This window comes from Belonocnema kinseyi, chromosome 8 (genome assembly GCF_010883055.1).
Source record: "Belonocnema kinseyi isolate 2016_QV_RU_SX_M_011 chromosome 8, B_treatae_v1, whole genome shotgun sequence".
Classification (NCBI taxonomy): Eukaryota; Metazoa; Arthropoda; class Insecta; order Hymenoptera; family Cynipidae; genus Belonocnema; species Belonocnema kinseyi.
The window spans coordinates 109,049,477-109,070,942 of record NC_046664.1 but is presented as its reverse complement, the minus strand read 5'-3'; the positions used below and the strand labels follow the sequence as shown (position 1 = coordinate 109,070,942).

At 33.6% G+C, this 21,466-nt stretch overlaps 1 protein-coding gene across 5 annotated transcripts in view; it reads right to left on the bottom strand.

Moving 5' to 3' along the window:
• Positions 1–426: 426 nt before the first annotated feature.
• LOC117177790 overlaps positions 427–21,466 on the bottom strand; it is a 177,961-nt gene continuing 156,921 nt past the window's right edge. For 3 of the 5 annotated variants that reach the window (XM_033368714.1, XM_033368715.1, XM_033368716.1), the window contains 9 exons: positions 9,167–9,901; positions 8,855–9,076; positions 8,325–8,771; positions 8,071–8,202; positions 7,758–7,983; positions 7,235–7,384; positions 4,972–5,070; positions 4,606–4,768; positions 427–4,486 (listed from right to left, as the gene is read on the bottom strand). In XM_033368714.1, the coding sequence (XP_033224605.1) occupies positions 4,189–4,486; positions 4,606–4,768; positions 4,972–5,070; positions 7,235–7,384; positions 7,758–7,983; positions 8,071–8,202; positions 8,325–8,771; positions 8,855–9,076; positions 9,167–9,901 (2,472 nt within the window). In that variant the 3' untranslated portion in view covers positions 427–4,188. The remainder of the gene's footprint in view (positions 4,487–4,605; positions 4,769–4,971; positions 5,071–7,234; positions 7,385–7,757; positions 7,984–8,070; positions 8,203–8,324; positions 8,772–8,854; positions 9,077–9,166; positions 9,902–21,466) is intronic. The other 2 variants (XM_033368717.1, XM_033368718.1) reach the window with 1 other exon arrangement.

The following is a 21,466-nucleotide window of genomic DNA, read 5'->3' as shown; positions in this document are numbered from 1 at the left end:
ATTCTGACGAGTTCAGATTCCAAGGATTAAAAAATTTAAAACCATAAAATTTAAAGTTTATAAACTGGAAAGCTTCTAGATTTAATTTTTTTAATATGAATGCGTTTAATTTTTTACGTTTTAAATTTGAGGAGTAAAATTGATTCATTTTCGAACTGATAGTACCGCAAGAGTTTTACCACTAGCAATTTTGATGTAAACCGGAATTCAAGAATTCAAAGATTATAAAAAATCCGAAAAGTGAATTCTTCGGAATTTGCTTATGATTTTTCGGTCTTCGATTTTTTATATTTTAAACTTATTCATATTCGGTCGCGGGAAATCATAATAGTGTAACAGACATTACTATATTTGCTAGATTTCAAGTTTTCACTTAAATACAACCGAATTCATTAAAGTCGAGGAAAACTGATCTCAATTTGAGGTAAAATTAAAAAATTAAAAAGAATTAAAAAGACTTTAAAAAATGTACAAGAATCCAATTAAATTCCGAAAAAAAATGGTTAAACCCTCGTTGCACTCATATGTTCTACTTAGTAAGTTCAAATTCGAAGACTTCGAAGCTTTCAAGACGATAAAGCAAATTTTTGAAACTACCTTCTTCAAATTTGAAGTTTCGAAATTAAGAAAATGTCATATTGAAAGTCAAGTAGTTTTGATGCTTTAAATTAGAAAGCTATCAACTGCTTTCATTTGATTGAACAATTTTCGAACAAATGCTGATTTTGTCTGCAGATTATGAGGTTATCTTTCCGAGAATTTGCAAGCATTACCATGTCTTTTCTCCTTATTTTGTCATGAGTGTATACGTCGAAAGGGAATCGAAATGATTTTTTAAAAGAGAAGAATACTGATTTTGGGATGGAAAATGTCTTTATGTAAATTTATATGTAATTGTACATGGTGTAAATATTCGTATGGGATATTTGTGAAGAAATGTTGTCTTCAAGTAAAATTTGATCTCGAGTATGTGTATATTTAGGGGTAATTATCACAGAATATGTGAGATGTTTTGTTTAGCTTACGACATAAGAATACAAGCTAAGAGTAAGAAGGAAATTTGTATCGGTTTCGTCTGCGTTGCAATATTACAACAATCAAATATATTAAATCGAATCTTCAAATTCCTTAAGATTAATAAGAATATAGAAAAAACAGGGTAATTTAAAAATCAACAATTTTAATATTTCTTTCTTTACAAATAAGACAAGTTCTAAATATCAACGTCGAGGAAACCGACTGAATGCAGCCTTTTCGTATCTCTACATCCTTATTTAGGCAACGGAAAAATTTACAAATGAAGATTCTGACGAGATCGCGAATTCACTGATAATGACGTTCGAATTGAAACTTTGATTTCACACGAAGAAGAAATAGAGCTCTCCAGAATATTTGAGAATATTTGAAATAATATATTCCTGGTTTGACATTTCAGCAGAAGTTCTTGTAGTTTAGAAATTAAATGAGAATTAAATATCAACGATCTACGAAGGATCTGCTGAAATTTTCTCTACATTTCTCCTTTTTGTTAATGATACTCCGCTGGAAAATTCCGCGCTCGTTGCTACGTTAACTTTAAATGCTATACACAATTTGAATTTTTGACCTATACATATGTTACGAAGTAGAAACTGGATCGAATCGGGAAAAACTTGCCTCGGAATGATGGAATTTAATAAATTCGAAGTAACGTGCATTTGTTTTTCACGCAGGAGATTCGAAAATAGTGTTCAACATAATTGTTTTGTCTCGTGCGCACGTCGTCACATCAATTCCAATCCAAGTTTTAAAATTCAATCAGTGCTCGGCTCGTTACCATTAAAAAAAATGCGTTACAAGTGCTTGTAAGTTATTTTTTAAAAATTGACGAGGATAACACTGAGCAAGAGCTAATCGTTGGAGAAATTTCTCAATTTTCAGATGCAAGCCAAGCATGAAACATTTAAAATTAGGAAATAAAGGCCTGTACTTGCTCGAATGCACCTAAACTAGCGTAGCTACGTTTTGCGTTAGGGTCTGGATAGAAATACCAGTGTACGAGTTTCTCGCTGAGTAGCTGCATAGTAGTAGTCGAGAAATGGACTTTTGCGGACAAATAGGTTCACAGGATCCATTTCTTTACCAATTTAAGAGGGACAATTGAATGCAAGGGACCCAATGTGTATGTTTGTTTTTTGTTTAACAATACTTGTGCAAATACAGCTACAAAATGGTTCATTTCAGCGATATGATTTTCGACCTCGGAATTCATTTCGGAGATAAAGTGATTGTTAGTCAGAACTAGTGCAGAAAGACTAAAAAATCAGAGATATTGTATTACAATTCTGTTAAATTATTACAAACAATTTATTGAAACAAAACCCACCGTATGTCACTTTGTTATAGAAAAAATTTACTCTGTCTCAAACTAGTTGCAATTTACTATTAGAACGATAATAATAATGAAAATTTTTATTAAGTAATAAACTTCTAAATAACTAATAAGGTTATAAATAATTCTTTACCCATTAAGTTTCATGAGCAGACCAATTAACATAGTAGAAAAGTTTATGTTGAAATGAGAATAATAGATTGAGACATGAATCTCTATGTTCAACAATTAAAATTTCGATCGGATTAAATGACAAAAATTAATTAAATTCTTATGCAGTTTAATTAAATTTCAATTCGTTGTTATACAATACAATTCTTTATGTATACTACACAAGAAATAGGATTAAGAAAGCAATTGTCTACTACATGGACTCTATGGCCATTTTTCCGCAGTTGCCACTTGTGCTATTACTTTTTTCGTGATAAATATTCTTAAATAAATTGATTAAAAAAATGGTTAAAAAGATCTACGTTATTAACGATCTATATTATTAATTTTTGAAAAATCTCAAAATATTCTAAATGCCTTTGAAGAAAATGGTTAATTACTTTTAGCCAGAAAAATCAAATTAACTACTAGAAAAACTCATTTTTTAATGCTGAGAATTCATAAGAAAATTGTAATCGGTTAAGAAATACGACCCTTGGGTGATTATAAACAGTAAATTCCTATTCCAGATCACTGTACGGATGTAATGCACTAAATATAACGTGAAACTCGTTTCAAACTGTGTGGCGTACGCGTGTGCGTCTGCGTTGGCGTTCGAGCATTTACATGTCTTAGGAATGATGAAGAGGATGAGCAATTGAGTATCGACGTTCGCAGGAGAAGCACAAATTTCCGAAAATTCTTATTTGCAACTGGAATCCGAAATCATTCCCCACAGCAGACAGATTCTTCGACCTGATACTCTTACGATAAGAACATTCGTTACAGTATAATGTTTATTAGAACTAGTGGCGCACCATGAGTGACGTCAAGGTGCACCTATTGGTCGTACGCAATGCTACCTTATTCTGTATTAGAAAAACTTGTTCGTCAACAACGCATCATATATCTACAGTAAACTCATTCTTTCTTGCGAAAAAGTCGACGCAGACCTCAGCATGAAGTTTCTTCTTCTTGCTACTTCTATCCTCGACTTCCTCGCTTCTTATGTCACTTTGGACGCAGACTTAAATTCTTAAGTGTGTCTGGAACAACGAGTCGTCTCAAAGACCCATTTTTCTTAAAGCTAACTAATATTTTCGAGTCCCTCGTCACTCTCCGCAGACGAGCTCGTATCATTCAATTCAACTTTCAACTTCACTTTATACCTTAAAAATATTGCGTACTGGCAGCAGTGTTTCACCTTTCATATGTACGTATTTTTGAGACACCGCTTTGCGCTTAAACAAGGAAGAGTTCGAAGCTCTATATAGTGTCTCGGCGCTGGTGTTTCTCAGAATTCTATTCATTTAGATCCTTGGACATTTCCGATGGCTTTCCTCCGATGGAAGAAGGAAAGTTCTTGTACAAAAAGAAGGAAGAACTCGTTGATGGACAAGATCCTGTCAGCAGTTTCTGAAGGAAAACTTTGGATTCAAGTTCAAAGGTTCTAAAGTTGTTCACTGAATTTTCTTCCAGGTTTTACACGAAATGCGGATCTCATCAGTCTTCATGACAAGGCTTTGTGCTTTAGGGACAAAACATTTTCCTCTGTGGGTCTCGTCATTTTCAGGGACTTAGGAAAATCCTTTTCACCTTGAGGCTCTTTCGAAGCTTGAAGGACTAGTTACACTGCTGTTGATTTTCTTGTTCCTTCATTCATCGCTTCAAGTGGGATTCGGCAGAGGATTCTCCTGTCTGATGTCACTTTTTAGTTTCACGAACTCCTTGGCGACTTCGTCGTTGTTTCGCTGCGAGAGAATTCGTAGGATGGTCCAACCCGTCTCATCCATCTGGATTCGCCTACCAAGCGACAACCAGCAAGCACAGGAGCCTTGTTCGACAATGTCCTTCAGCTGCATTACTGCCACTCCAACCAGTCTGTCTTCTCGGGCGAAGCAGTAGTCTTTCACGCAGATGTGCAACTCGAGGTAGTCCAGAAGGTTCTGCTCGTTTCCAATTATGCTGCGAATGAGAAAATTGAATTCGTTATTCTTGTAAATGGCCCCAGAGAGCTTGTCTGCTTAAAGCGAATTCTGACATGAAATTAAATCACTCGATTCCTGTATTACTGTATTACTTACAAGTGAAAGGTTTCGTTGAACTTTGGAGACAGATTATTGCTTTTCGACTTGGTCGCATGCTTCCTCTTTTTGTCTGCTAGATGTGGTCCAATCAGGTTAACTTCAACAAATGGTCTAAACATTCCTCCAGCTAAGGGCCATTTTAGATCATTCGCAGCCACGACTGTAATTTGACATGAAATATTGGTAAGAAGGAAGCTCGTTTGTTTTTTGGTTGGATGGTTGGAAGCTTTAAATTAAAGATTTTATAATTTTAAGTCTAAATTTTCCGAATTGATACCATTAAGATCGAAAGCTTTTAAATTCAAAACGAAGTTATTTCTACATTCAAAGGGTGAAGATGAGAATATTTAAATTGAAACTTACCTTTGACGCTAACTTTCTGTTCTCCAGTACCAGGGTGCGTGAAAAGATCAACCTGGATGCTGACTTCGCCCACAGAACCGTCTTCTGACCCAGCGGTATCTGGAATAAAAATATTTTAAAAATTGCTCTGAAAATTACTCATATTACTTTGCCACTCTTTTCACTTAATTTCCAATCTTAGGATGAAAAAAACCATTTTCTAGAATCTAGATCTATAAGCTAAAATTCTAATTATTATTCAACCCACAGTTTCTGCTCACTTGTGCCAAAGTACACTACATGCTCTACTTATGTTGGATAGCTTCAAGGATTATTATTTCTTAACAATTTGTTACCATTCTCAAAAGTGGAGTTGAATTCTCTTATAAAATGTTAAGTTTAAAAAATCACAAATTTTTAAAACTCCAGGACTAGTATATTTACGATTGAAGCATTCAAGCAATTTTTGAAGAAAAGTGTTTTTTGATAAGGTACATAAACATTTTTTTAGGAGCATGAAAAAAGTCACGTGGTTTAGTCAACAGTTGAAAGGTTTACTACATAATTTCTAAAGAGCATGAAACACACTGGATGCTGAAAACATTTTCTATAGAAATTGCAAATATTGCAGGTGGAAATTTCGTATAAGGCGGATAATGTGAAATCCACTGAAACCGGATATTTTGTTTGTGTCAAGATCATAGCGTGTTTTTAAGTTGGAAGATAATATACTGCGTGGATCAGCAAGGTTTTTCGGTAGCAGCAATATAGCAGCAGCAGTTATATGTAGCAGCAGCACCTAGAGTGACTATCGCGTATCGAGACGTCTTCAAAAATCTTATCAAATATATAAAATCACTACAAAAAAATGGTATTTTACAATTTTGAGCGGATTTTATATTGCAAATGAAGCAGAGGTATAGCATCTTACAGGAATTGGTAAAAAATCTAATTAAAGATCTCTAGATCTACTGGATCAGAATAGAGCAAAATGATGTAAAGCAGGAGTGGAAACGAGATTATTTGGATTTATAATACAGAGTGGCCGCGAAATTTCTAGAAACAAATTCACGGCCATTTTCCGCGTTCTTTTCCCGATTTGCAAAATTTATTCCCAAATATAAAAGTGGTTAGAATCAAGCTTGTAATGTTGAAAAATTTTAAAGTAGAAGCAGTCAAAAACTTGAAGCATTTAAAATTCAGCAATTTTAAGTTCATACGTTTAATAATGTACATAATATATTAATATTTTTCAATTTGTAACTGAAAACCTGAAAAATACAACAGTTGAAGCTTGAAATTTTACAAATTGCACAAGGTAAATGCACTAGTAATCGTCACCTTAAGCCAAAATGGAAACTAAAAATGCTGGTAATTGTACTAAATCGCAATTATTACTTTCACAAAGGGCAATTATTATCACACGCGGCAAGTGCCAGTCTTGTTATACGAAAAATGCTGAGCCATCTGACGATAACTAATACCGTGACGATTACCAGTGCATCTACTCAATTTCAAAATTAAAAATGCCATAATTTTATATGGGAAATTTAGTAAGGATAATAAAAATTATAATTTCAGTTCAGTTCAAGTCCGCATGAAACAACAAATAGGAATATTAAAAAAATTGAAATCTTCCTTGATTTATAAAAAATCCCTCTAGTGAATACTTTTATTTCGAACTGAAAATATTAGTGGTTATGCAGATAATAATATAGTGCAAAGGAATTTCGAGTGGTCAAGATTTCAATAACTTTTAGGTAAAAAGGACTTAATATTTATTATTAAAATTAATCAATTTTAAAGATTTGTAATAATTTGAAAATACGTCTGATACATTGTGAACTGAATGTTCCGTACATGAAATAATCTCAAAATTCAATTTAACCTTTCCAAATTGAAAGTTTTTTAAATTGAATACCATAAAAATTCGATAATTCTATGCGATATCAAGTTATTAGTGAAATTTGAAGTGATTGAACAGATTTTTCTACTAAAAACTTAAAATTCATACTAAAAAAATGATTTTATTGTAAATTCATGGTTTTTCTTGATCTCATAAGATTTTCGATACAGCAGCCACACTGTTAACAGGTTGAAAATTTTCTGGTGTCTCTCTTAAAAGAAAAAACATTCAACTTCAAATAGAATATTTTATCATTTTGGAAAACTAAAGACGTCTCGATAAAATGCAACAAACAGTCAACTACTTCCTAGTAGTATCTAAATTCGCAAGAGAGTGGAGCTCGATTCCCATCAGTTCCACTTAAAATTTGTCTGGTACCTTGACGACTTTCCCGACGGAGAGGGGGCTTGCTCTGGCGAAGGGGTTCCTCGAGGCTTTCCATACCCTCGAGTCCCTCTCCTTCATCACCCCTTTCGCTGCTCATCGAGCGCTGACGCTGATTCATTGTTGTCGCATCGTTCAGAGGCACTGACAATTTACATTATGTTGTTGTAAATTTGCTATGAACCGGTTATTTAGTCTTTTTGAAATGACCAGAAATGATTTAAAAAGTGTCTGATTAACTATTAAATGTAGTTTCTTTTGCTGTATCAAATGTATTTGGTATCTGCAATGGAGTTATGACAAGTGTATCAAATTTCCATTAATGTGATAAATTCTGATTTAATGTAACACATTCTAGATATGTTTAAAAGGGCCGGAGTTTCAAACCTTGATAGGTGTTCACTAGACTATAATTTCTTTCATCATTCTCATCTCTACTAGGTCAGTGAAGAGATCTAGATCAACCTTGTGCCCTTTCAATATTAATTACAAGTTTTGAAAAATTAAAAATTCTTACCTTGGCTGATTTGAGAAGTGACAAAGGTTTTGATGAGTGTATCCGTCGTCTGGGTGTACAGACTCAAAGCATATCGAAGACTCTGTAACTCTGGCGACTTCTCCAAGAATGTTTTCTTTAGCCCATTTCCTCCTGCGTGGAAGTACTGCTTGATGGTATCAAGAGCACATTCCAAAACTGCACACTGCTTTGGCGAAAGGTTCTTTTCGACCTCTTTAGAGATGTCCTGTAAAATCCCACATTAAACAAATTATTTTAAAGAAACGAGTATCTAAATCTGAAATCAATGAGGATTTGAATCTTAGATACCAACCATCACACCGCTGAGAGCGCCTTTCACGTCTGGTTTTCCTGCCATGTGATTCTTGAATATCCTTGACATGTCTTCGATCTTTGCATTCGCAGCTAAATTCTTCGCGTTGTCTGTCAGATTCTTGAGCATCATCTGTTGAATAAGACGATCAGACAATCAGACGATCTAACCACTTTTATAATTGGGAATAAATTTTTCAAATCGGGAAAAGAATGCGGAAGAGTCTTTAGAAACATGTCTTTAAAACTACTTACACTCTTATCAGTCATTGGAGGTAGTACGACAGTCTTCTCAAGAATTCTCATTACAATTTTCCATAATTCCTTGAGCAGCCTCTTCAGCACCGTCTTTTCGCAAGACTGGGCATAAAGTGATAAACTTCCATCAAGAAGATCCATCAGTGGTCTGAGGACTTCATCAGCTTCCACGGAAACATTCATTCTCGGAGCTGGTTGATTTATTTGTCCACCTCCCTTTATCGCAACAAGCAAGTCTCCAAGTTCTCGGACGGAAACTGTTATCCTAGGTTCGAGGCTCCTGGCGAACAGCATCGCCAGATCATCCAAGGCTCCGTTTAGTTGTTGTTGCAATTCCTTTAATATGTCCGCTGCATCCTGTTCCAGCTTTTCTCCACCCATTGATTCAAACATCTTCTCAAGTTGGACTCTCAGCTGCTGGATGTTGTTCATCAGAATACAAGCCTAGAATTGAAAAAGGAATTTAGAAACCTTGAATAACCTTTGATTGTAGTACTATGTTTAAAGAGTTCGGAGCAGTTTCTTACGATACGCTCGTCTTTAAGATGACTCGGAAACTCTTGCTTCACTATCGTTGCATAAGCTTCTAGGACCTTGACAATTGTTTTCGCGAACCTCTTCATATACCTCTTCCAGATTTCGGGATCAGGACATTCTAGTTTTGAAACTACATCGAAGCACTGAGTTAATTGGGTGAATACGTCAACCACAGAAACACTGAAGAGGGCGTGTTCACTGCTTCTTTGAAACTGTGATGATAAAATGAGAATATCAGATAATAAAAAGATACAATTCTTCAAGTTATGTCAAATCAATCTTAAAAAAATTGATTATCCTACCCCATCCTTTTTATCTCTGCTAAAAGCTCCATGCAGATACTCCAGAGAGACATCATCATTCTCGTTCAACCACTGCATAACGAAAGGTTCGAACCAAGCTGGATATTCAGGAACAGCGCCTTTGTAAGGTGGCACATCATGAACGTAGTTTGTGTAAAGCCACTTGACCTTGAAATGCAAATTCATGTAAGCTGACGACTTGCAGAGTCTATGCTGCTCATGCTCATCCAAGGCATACTTCATGTCCACTGCAAATAAAGACCAGACTGTTGCAGCAGACAATTGTCCGATATTAAGTTCCTGAGGAAATTGGTTGAGCACAGGTGCATAACTGGTTCTGTCTTCTTCGATCACAGATACTATCAATGCTATCAATTTGTGCCAGAAATCCAGAGATTCCAGGCCAGGCTCTCGATCCTCTGGATCCCTTTTTGCCTCACTGGGATCCACCTGGAATTCTCTGTTGTAGAGTTCGTAGCAATTTTGGAAGAGGAATTGATAGGTTGATCGAAGGCAGGCTTTAACACAGTCTTTTACAACTGTACTGGCTCTAGGAGGACTTGTTAGTTCCTGGACTTTCATCCTGAAGAAAGTTATACTGGTTAGGAGGTCTACTGTGCTTTTTAAGTCCATTAGTTTCTCCTGACTCGAGGCTGGGAAGTTGTTTCGATACATAGAGAGGTCTATCCTTAAAGAGTTGTGCAGTTGGTCCAGCAACTTAACGAATTTCTCTTTCTGTAAGGTAAAATACATTTTTTAAGCAAAATAAATTTGTTATTAAATGTTATCATCTCCGCTGCTGAAGAACTACACATGCACACAAAAAAATGTTATGTCAGGTGAACTAGACCACCATACTTATATGTTTTAGGGGTCTGGCGTCAGATTTGGTCCATCACGTCAGGTTTAGTTGATTATAATAAAAAAATTATTTCCTTTCCCTGGTATGAGTGGTAAAAGGTTATTGCTGCACGCACGCTCGCTCCCAACGTCGCCCGGGTGGTCAGCGCTCAATATAGGCGACAGAAATAATTTTTTTTTAGAACATTAGGTTCGCACCCTATAACGTTTTTGAAAATAGCCAAAAAGGTTAATTTTCACAAAAACCTGATGTAATGGAGCAAATCTGACACCAGATTCATGGGTAGCGACCCCATAGACATATAGGTATGATGGTCTAGTTTACCAGATATAACACTTTTATGTTTTATGTGCTTGTGTTAACTTTGAGGTAAAAGTTTCAAAAATCTTATGTACTATTTTTATTTATTTATATAAACGATCACCAAACGATTATACAATAAGCATTTCGTTTTTAGTGTTGAAGAATACAGAATCACTATATGATCAACAAAAAATTTGTGTTGTTTGGCTTCCAAATTTCATGGTAGTTTTGAGATTTTATTTCATATTTCAATTATCTCCAGTATTATTTCTCTATAATTCGGAACGATTTTAAGGTGGGCATGGATAAAACTTAGAAAGTTTTAGCATGGGAGACTGATATATTATCAGCCGCCTTTAATTTTAATTTTTAATTTTGAAAGGTTCTTCTTCACTCTTTTATTTTACCTTACTACCAAGAAGATAAAAAAATGTTAAACATTTTTTAAACAATCTAATTGTTTATTTAATTTTTTGCTATTCAAGGTATTTTTATATTCTTCTAAATATTCTTCGAAGAAAGCTTGATTTTTCGGCTTCAAAAAAGGTCCTTAGTAAAAAAATGATTCAGCAAATAGTTTCTGAGATATAGGCCTCGATATGAAGGCATTCCCAATGCTCGTGCTCAGGTGCAATCCTTATGTATTCCACAGACTAGTTTACAAGTCTACCATTCTTTCAACGCGTTCAAGATAATTCACAATGACATGAAATCAGAAAATGGATAATTTAGCAATGTTTGTTAGAGGGTCATATAAAAAGTATAAACTACTAAGAAGTATAAACTACTCTTCACAGAAATGATGTTGATTTTCCTCCAGATGAGTGATTGCTTACTATTATATTTCGTCAGTTTACAATATTTATTGATTGTCCATACACAGTTGTCCCAAAATTTTATTTTATGAACAAATTTTTATTTGAATATGTGCATAGAATCTCTTATAACATTTAGACTCGGCCTTGATTTTGTCAATTTAAGTAAATTTTGATCACGAACTTGTTTTTCAATTTTCCAACTTATTCTGAAGCCGAAACTCTGAAGAAATCAATTTGATTCTTTTTTGTTGTTCTGGATACTAGTTATTGCTGATTTACATCAAAGTGAAAATTTTACAAGATCTTAATGATCTATTTTTAATGAATCTGCGTAAAACGTATAAACTTGAAATCTCACGAATTTTGTGCCAAGATGCAAGCATCGTTAATCAAGAATCTCAAAGACACTCTATTGGTTAGAGTTTTCTTAATCATTTTTGATTTCGCGGAAAGTTATGCTTAATTTTTTCAAAATGCTATCCAGTCTTCTCATTACAATAATAATCAGGCATCCATTTTTACAGTATTTACCTACTACAACGAGCGAGATGAATTGCAACATGTGAGTATGGCGACAATTTCTGATAACTTATACCATGATAAGATTGTTGCTTATCTCTGCCAAAAATGAATGGTTAAATATCTTCAAAAGGATTTTCATCTTGAAAACTTTCATTACGTCACACAATGGGGAAAAAGTACATTTTTTGGTACAAAATACGATTCCGGCTGAAGCTGTCGACCGATTTGGATGTATTTAAAAAAAGCTGATAAAATTTCAAAGAAAGTTCTCGAGCCTGATTTTTAATTTAGTTTTTCAATTTTCTTATAAATAAATATCACGAAAAAATGGGAGTTTTTTCTGTTTGACATTCCGGGTGCTCGTCAATAATATGAAAATTGTTGTATTCACCGACGTTTCAAAAATTTACATGATATAAAGATCATGATACAATAAAACAACAAATTTGGTATAAACAAATTATTTATTGAAAATGTGTTTTATATAATTTTCAATAATTTAGCGTTTTTTAAAGTTACATAGCAAGAAATTTGAATGGAAACAATATTTTAATGAAAAAAATGTCTCTTAAGACTATTCTTGTTAATATTATAAACAAATTTAATAAAGAAATGCATTATTCAGTCATTTGTCGTCAGTGAAGTTCTTTTTTTTCGATGTTATTTAAAAAAATGAGGAACCTCATTATAATTTCAGAAAAATTCATCATTTGTTGATAAGTTTAATGATTTTTTAAATCATTTTTTCCATTTTTGGGCATTTGTCGACGGAAAAACTCGTTTTTTCAATGTCAGTCCTTTTAATTGGAAACTTTGGGACAATTTCAGTAACATTCATAAGTAGTTGATTAATTTTATGTTTTCGTTAAGCAAATTTAATTAAAAAATGCATTATTCGCTCATTTGCCGACGTAAAAACTAGTTTTTTTTTCAGTCAGTTCTTTTTAATTTCAGAAAAAGTTTTTTTTTATTCAGTACTTACAGTTGTGCAACACAAGAGGGTTTGTATACAAGGAATAATTGAACAATAATTTAATAATTGTCATAAATAAATTCTATAACATATTTTAATTCGGGACATTCACGAGTCTGAAGAAAGTTTCTCTTCCAGATTGAATAAGCTAATTCGCATATATTCTGGTACGCGGCTTTACCAAGACATTATCTCATCTCTCTGAACCAAATGTTTATGATTATTCTTGTTGTACACTATTAATCTTTTAACATTCGAGAACTGATATCATTTTCTACAATTAAGTAGATCCTATTAATTAGATGGATTGAAATCAACAGCTCGTGCACAGTTCCTTCGACTTTCAGCGTTAAAGTTCAATGGTGGCTGATCTTCATTTGTTAGTTCTTTAGCGAAACAAATGACAGTCTTATTGATCTGAAGTTAGGCAACGAAAACAACGCATACTTTTGCTTAGCTGATTGTTTTTCTTATTTCCGCAGTATCCAGGTGTGATTTTTTATATAAAAAGAGTTTGCTCATCGTTTTTACTCATATGTTCTGAGATATTTCACAGAAAAAAGTAGGGTTTCACTCATATTGCGGCTCAAATGAAAGTTGGTGTCATTTGGAACTTGTGCTCCAATAGATACCTATAGAGACCTAAATGGGTTCGTTTAGAGCGCACTTGAAAAAACAGCATCAACAGTATCAAGGCCCATTCACAAGCCAACCGTTTCCAAAGTCGGGTTGGTAAGTTAGCGATTTATAGTATATGTCGGTAAAGCAAACACAAACGATATTAATATTTATTCATTTTTTTTCTTACTTGTTAAGGTTCACTTATTTTAGAATTTTTAACACAAAATTCGTTTAAGTCTGCACCACCTTTATATTACCATAATTTAAAATCATTATTCAATTAATAATTGGAAATGTAATGCGATTTTATTGATTATAAGTGAAAATTCATTACTTAGCTAACCTATTTTTAACCTACTTTTAAAAGTTATGAAAAATGATACTGTATATGCAGTATCAAAACGCATACAGTTCGTTATACTTACTTTATAAAGTTGAAAATATACTTAGGCTATTTTCTTGAAATAAAAAAAGAAATTTCAAAAGGGTTAATGCAAGATTTCCTTTTTAATAATTGAATATTATTGATAATGACTTATTTATAAATGTGAGCATACATAATAAGTTTATCGACCAATGATTTAAAGCGAATATTTTTTTGAATATGAATCAGTGAAAATAGAATTTTTGAGTGAGAGATGAAAAAATATTGTGATTTTCTTGCAAAAAATTTTTTCATTTTGACTTCAGAAAAAACAAAATTTTAAATTTATTTTTAGTAACTTCATTGATTTTATTTTAGGCCAAATAATTGTGAATTAAAAAAATAAAAATTAGATACTCGGCAGAAACAAGATTAATCATTGAGTTAAAAAAATGCTTTCTTTCTGTGAACTCGGAATTTACAAAGTCTTTTTTATTAAAATCGAATTAAATTTTTATCTATCAGTTAAAAATCTTATTTTAGGATTAAGAAATCACTGTTAATGCATTTCCTAATTATTATTTTTTATAAATATCACATTTGAATATCGACACTGTTCAAAATCAGCCCGCCAACAGTAACCAATCGTGTTGACGGTTCAACGCAAGCGCAGTTCAAAAAGTTCCCAAAATTTGGTGCACTGATATGAATAAGCTTTTATATTTACAAATTTGCTACATAACCTGTAAATGATATTTATCAATTCATTATATATATTTTAATTGCAGTAATTAATATTAAAGGTTAATTATGTTTATTAAGCTATGTCCATCAGAGTTCCATGACATGTGTGCTTTAAGGTAAATAGTGTGTTATTAAGTAAAGATAATGTCCATGTGGGCAAAGCAAAAAATAGGGTCGTTAGGAATAGGCTCAATTACATTTGAGATCTTTTCAGAAAGTGGGCTTCATTTTTTTTGCAGCTCCTCTGGAAACAAAAATGGATTCCAATGGAAACTTCAATTTTTTCTGTGTTAGTTTCGAGTATATATGATTCTTTCTGTGTATGTGTGCGTTTTAGTGTATACATATCATTTAGAAATGGATCCTATTAGAGTGCCGAATAAGATTATAAGTGATCTGTTAATCGGAAGTTCTAGTAAAGCTGTAAGAATTATGTTGGATTACCTTCGGACGGCTAACTTGATAGATAGTGAGCAAGTCAATTTGACTAGAGAAATCTTGTTGCGGCACTTCATTCCGTCTTTTGAAAAAAAAAATGGAAGAGTATAATGCAGACAAATTTTTCAAACTAAACAGTGCATGGTTATCATCTGACTCCATCATATCATTGGATCACACAAAAGTAAGCAGAAGATCTTCAGAAGATTTTGAAACCAGTTCCAAATCGACTAAAAGAAGAAAAACACTCTCTTGTTGACTCTCATCCTCAAATTGAAATTAGGAATGCTTTTTTGAATAATTTATGCTCTTCTGGAAAGAGGAACTTGGCTAAAGAGATAAGAAGCATGATATCGAGAGATGAAGATGAAGAACATGGCGAACATAAAGAATTTGAAGGACACATGGAGCCATTAACTTTAAAAGAAGTTATTTCTCTTGCCGAAGACAAAAAATTGACGAAACATTAATATGAAACTATTAGACTACAAGCTAAAGCACATAATGCTGACATTTTTCCTCTTTATAAAAGTCTTGAAGAAGCCGAGAGAGTGTCTTCCTCCCGAAAAAGTATGCTAGTTACAGAGTCTGGGATGAGGGTTGAATTGCAAGATTTGTGCGATCATACAGTGAAGCGTATGTTGGAAATTCCAAATATTTTGTCACCGGATATAGTAGAAGGGAAAAATTTCGTGATAAAGTGTCAATATAAATATAATTGTGATTGCTCATCTGACCAGAGCGAATATAATCAAAAGTTCTGTGGAGCAGATTAATCAGATGCTGGAATTGTTATGATGTCAGTAGTGCTATGACGTGTAATTAAAACTTGTTCCCATAAATAAAAGTACCGAATAGTCGTTGTACACAATAACTGTCATCCATGAGTTCGCGTTGATTACGGTTGATGGAAAGGTGTGTCAGGCTCTTCCCGGAACTCCTTCTGCTGCCACATGTTACACTTGTGATGCGCAACCATCCTAGATGGACGACTTATCTAAAGTTGCAGATAAATCAGAAAAGGTAAGAAATTTCAGATACGGGCTCTCTACATTGCACGCGTGGATTCGTTTGATGGCACTGATACTGCACATAGGCTATCGTTTAGGATTCTGCAACAGGCAAGCAAAAACTAACCAATAGAAAGCGAAAATGAAAACTGCAAAACAGAGAGTGCAAAAAGAATTCCGTGATAAGATGTGACTTATTATAGATGTTCCAAAACATGGCTCGGGGAAGTTTAACACAGGAAATACGGCTAGAAGATTTTTCAGAGATCCTGATTTGACATCCGAAATCACACTTGTCGACAGGGAGTTGATCCGTAGATTCGGTATAACTTTGCAAGCAATGGCTTCAGGAGACGTAATTGACTTTTTCAAATTCGGAAAATATTTCCAACAAACAGCGCAAATATGCGACATTCTTTATAATTGGTACTACATGCCAGTGACAGCATAAAAAATTCTCATTTATGAAGCCAAAATTATTGAATTTGCTTCCCCCCCCCCATTGGTCAATTGACGGAAGAAGCTCTGGAAACGAACAACAAAAATTTCAAACATCTGCGAGAGATTCGCACCCGAAAATGTAGCAGAGAGGCTATTAAGGCGCTTCCTCAGACTTGAAAATTAACCCATGTATTACTCTGACAAGTTTTTCTCCTACATTTCTGAATTGTATGATTTCATATTTCAACCACAGACTATAAATGCCTAAATGCAGAACCTCTCAGAGTGTTTTTTTTTTCTCGCAAAAACGGCCTGGTTCTTGTTTTATTGCAATTAATTGAAAATTGATGCATTTTCGCGCATGGGAAGTAGCAAACCACCACCATGAATGTACTCATGGCGAACATAGTTCGTGGGAACTCTGGTTGGCTATGGAACAGCGGGTGGTCTAGAGTGTCATTTTTTCGACGATACTTAAACCATCGTAAACCTAGGATCGAGCCGAGAATTTAGATTGAGTGCCTGTCATGCCTCACTCAGCTTTCCTATTGTTAGAGATTACAGTCGGTTGAAAGAAATTAGAAATGAGCGAATATTAAAGAATTTTATTTTAATACTGTGCATTCGGTATATTACATAACGATGAGACGATTAAAAAAAGAAAGAAGAAAATCGGTTAATCTGTTCAATTTCTGGATACATCTTTTTTCTCTCTTTTCCGATTGTACGACAAAAAATAATTGAAAGAAACATATGCTGCGCCCGAAATTGGAAACTGTGGAATGGGAAAAGTATGATTCATTTACTCATTCATTTATTCATTTAATTATTTTAATTTCATGGTGTCAAGTTTAAATTCAAAGAATAATCATAGAGAATCATAATTTTCCTATCTTTTTTCTTGAATCTTTATTTGTTTCAAATACAATTGCTTGCGTCACAATAAATATGTTGTTTTGGTCAGAATTGATGAACTATTTTGCTTCAAGATTCACATCATTTGGTTCAACTTCATTACTTTTCATTCGAAAATCGAAATATTATTAACAGAAAGCGGAGGAGCCTTCTTTTTCGAGTTGGGAACCTAGCCATAGAATTATAAAATTAAATGGCACAGTGTGGAATGTTCATACTATGTTAAATTTTAATAAAAATTATAAATATATTTCCAATCGATTTATAAGATGGAGTGTTTGCGAAATAAATCCATACTAATAAATTTTATTTTTAACACCCCCCTCCCTCCCCCCACAGCGTCCCAAATATGAGCCAAAAATTAAAAAAACTACATTTTTACGTTCATTATTGTTAATTTTTAGCAAATATCCGTCGTCTTTTTCATACAAATAATTACTAGTGGACAATTTGAATATTTCCCATTACTTTTGAAACAATTTTCAATTGTTTATAGAAATGTAAATTATTGAAACAATAATTTAATCCCTAAAAATGGAATAAACAATCGTATTTTCTGATTGAAATGTAATGGTTTGTCATTCTTTGGAGTAGCACATTTTTCTAAAAACATATCATTTAAGCAATAGTTTATTGTTTTTTTTTTCAAATTTCTGAACATTGAGCTAGACATGTCCACTTTTTCTAAATTGGTATCCTATTCTACGTTTTGTTGAATAATTACATAATTTTGATACATTTCTTTCAATGTTTAATAAATTTCTATTCGTTTAAACAATCCTAATTTGCTCAATCACTTTGTTTACAATAACTAAATAGTGTATTACATGACTGTATAGTGTGTACAAAGAATAGATAACCCACCTTTTAATTGTTTAAGCAAATATAACTTGTTAAAACAATTACTTTTTAAATCGTATTTTCTGAGTCAAACATAATATTCAATGATATCGAGGACTAGTAAATTCTGCTAAAATATTAATGTTTTTGTTTTTGCAATTAATGATTAATTAAAAAAAAAATTTATGTCACATTAATTATGGATGGTTTACGTAAAAAAAAACAACGCCGACAACAAACAGAAAACAAAAAACATCTACAAAAAGTTGCTTAGAATAACAATGTAGAAAAATTGGACACCTCTGCCTCACTTTAAAAAATGTTTGAAAATAAACAATAAATAATCATTTTAATAATTACATAATGTTTTTAGAAAAATTTTCTACTCCAAACAATGACAAACAATTACATTTCAATCATAAAATTCGATTCTTTTCTACATTTGTTGAGATTGAATAATTGATGTGACGTTGTGGCTTGCCACTCGTTACGGATCATTCCCCAGATTTATCGAATTATCATTTAAATCTAATATCGCAGAATTACCCTTGGTCAACACTAGCTCAAATTAGATTGAGTATGAGTGTAGAAGGATGCAGAATGAGTGTGAATAAAGCAATCATAGGTTAGGTTAGCACATTATTTTATACACTTTAGGAAATTATTTAAATTACCTTTTATTTGTTATCCAAGTTAAATAAGAAAGCCGGAGGTTCATTGTATTTAGGGACCTGACGTCTCGTCACAATCGACGTAAGTGTTCCTCGCTCCCTCAAAATCTCAAAAAAAGCAGATAGCACTTGTCACCGTTCAACACAACTTCACCACTGCAAACTGCACCCAGTGCCGTTGCACTTCTTGCCACGAAGCCACTATAAACACACGGTGGAACCGTCTACTGACTTCTTACCGACTTGAGTGACGTAAAACAAATTTACTTACGACGTGCGGAATCACACTAAGACCGGCACATGTCAAAACAAATCGGCGTAGCCATCTTGCCAGGAAACACCGAGCCGGCAGATCACCAGGGGAACATTCAGTCTGATACACGTAAGTAACAACTGGTAGTCGGGATAAAGAGGGCAGCACCTGACGGCCAGGCACTTCTGGCGGAACTGATGGAAGAGTGGCTGAGAGCAGCAGACCGTTATCCAGTCTAGTATTGGCCATCGGCTTGTGTGAAGGAACTTATTTGTCCACTAATTTCTTAGCATATAGAGACTGAGGATTGTGAGAAACCACGTCCGATTGAGGCAAGCGTCAGCAAAGAGTATAATTAATTCTACCTCCAAAGCTTTAATTATGTGCTTTTTTTAATTTTGAGTTAGTTTTCTTTCATTTCTTGTGCAATTTGAGTGAGTTCGTAAGTGGGATTAATGCCCCTATTGGGTATTTGTGAGGCGTATCGAAGCAACAGTAATTAGTATGTAAGCCTATCCTTTCGTTTGTTTAGAGTTTTCTTTTTTGTGTGTGTCAATTTAGATTTAAGCCGATTTGTGATTTCGTAATGGTTACGCCCTTCAGTCAGGAACGCTCTTGATTTGTGAGGAAGCGATCCTCTTTAAATTCATTTAAAATTTATCCCTTTACCGATTGAGTAGAGACTTTTTATAAGAAATTTCCTAAAGTAGTGATAAATTATGAATCCCTCTCCCCTTTCGGAATGACGCTAAGAACGCGTCTGGCGCCTGACTACGATAGGTAATGTTTAAATTACCTTCTAACCACTAAGGATGCTAGGATTTGAGCATTGTTTCCCCTTTTTGCCCTAACGATTGGAAATACTGTTTCATTGTTTAAATGATTTACATTTCTGTAAACAATTGAAAATTGTTTAAAAAGTAATGGGAAATATTCAAATAGTCCACTAGTAATTATTTGTATGTAAAAGACGACAGATATTTGCTAAAAATTAACAATAATGAACGTAAAAATGTAGTTTTTTTATTTTTGGCTCATATTCGGGGTGCTGTGGGGGGGGGGGGGATAAAATTTATTCGTATGGATTTATTTCGCAAACACTCCATCTTGTAAATCGATTGGAAATATATTTATAATTTTTATTAAATTTTAACATAGTATGAACAGTACACACTGTGCCATTTAATTTTATAATTCTATGGCTAGGTCCCCAACTCGAAAAAGAAGGCTCCTCCGCTTTCTGTCATTAATATTTTAATTTTTCGAATGACAAGCAATGAAATTGAACCAAATGATGTGAATCTTAAAGCAAAATAGTTCATGAATTCTGACCAAAACAACACATTTATTGTAACGCAAGCAGTTGTATTTAAAACAAATAACGATTCCAGAAAAAAGATAGGAAAATTATGATTCTCTATGATTGCAGAGCTTTCAGTTTAAACTTGCCACCATGAAATTAAAATAATGAAATGAATGAGTAAATGAAAGAATTAATTAATGAATAATTGAAATGAATAAGAAAATGGAAATAAAATAAATGTAAAATTCATACTATTCCCATTCAACAGTTTCCAATTTTGGGCGCAGCATCTTTTTTTTCAGTATTTTTTGTCGTACAATCGAAGCAGAGAAAAAAAGGTGTATCCAGAAATTGAACGGATTAACCGATTTTCTTCTTTCTTTTTTCAATCGTCTCATCGTTATGTAATATACCGAATGCACAGTATTAAAATGAAATTTCTTAATATTTGCTAATTTCGAATTTATTTCAGCCGACTGTAATCTCTAACAATAGGAAAGTTGAGTGAGGCATGACAGGCTCTTAATATAAATTCTCGGCTCGATCCTAGGTTTACGATGGTTTAAGTATCGTCGAAAAAATGACACTCTAGACCACCCGCTGTTCCATAGCCAGTCAGAGGGCCCACGAACTATGTTCGCGATGAGTACATTCATGGTGGCGGTTTGCTACTTCCCAGGTGCAAAAATGCATCAATTTTCAATTAATTGCAATAAAACAAGAACCAGGCCGTTTTTCGAAAAAAGCACTCAGAGAGGTTCTGCATTTAGGCTTTTATAGTCTGTGGTTGAAATATGAAATCATACAATTCAGAATTGTAGGAGAAAAACTTGTCAGAGTCATACATGGGCTAAGTTTCAAGCCTGAGGAAGCGCCTTAACCCTTAAACGGCCAAAACGCCAATACCGGTACACTGCTATTCAACGGCCAATAACTAAGACTATTCGACACTAGAAAAAATTGAGACACATATATTTTTATTGCTTAAGATCTCCTCTTTCCGACGGTGCCAATGAAATTCCTCAAAAATTTTTCTTATTATCCCAAAATGCAGTTTAAACAAAAAAAAAACGTGATTTTTCGTGCCTATTTTTTTTGTGAACCATTTTCCAAAGCTTTCCGAGTCTGTAATTAACCTGGAATCTCACTATCGGGTGGAATAAATGTCTAAACTTTGAGAATCCATGGTTCAAAGATCGATTTTTCGTTTTAGTATTTTCAA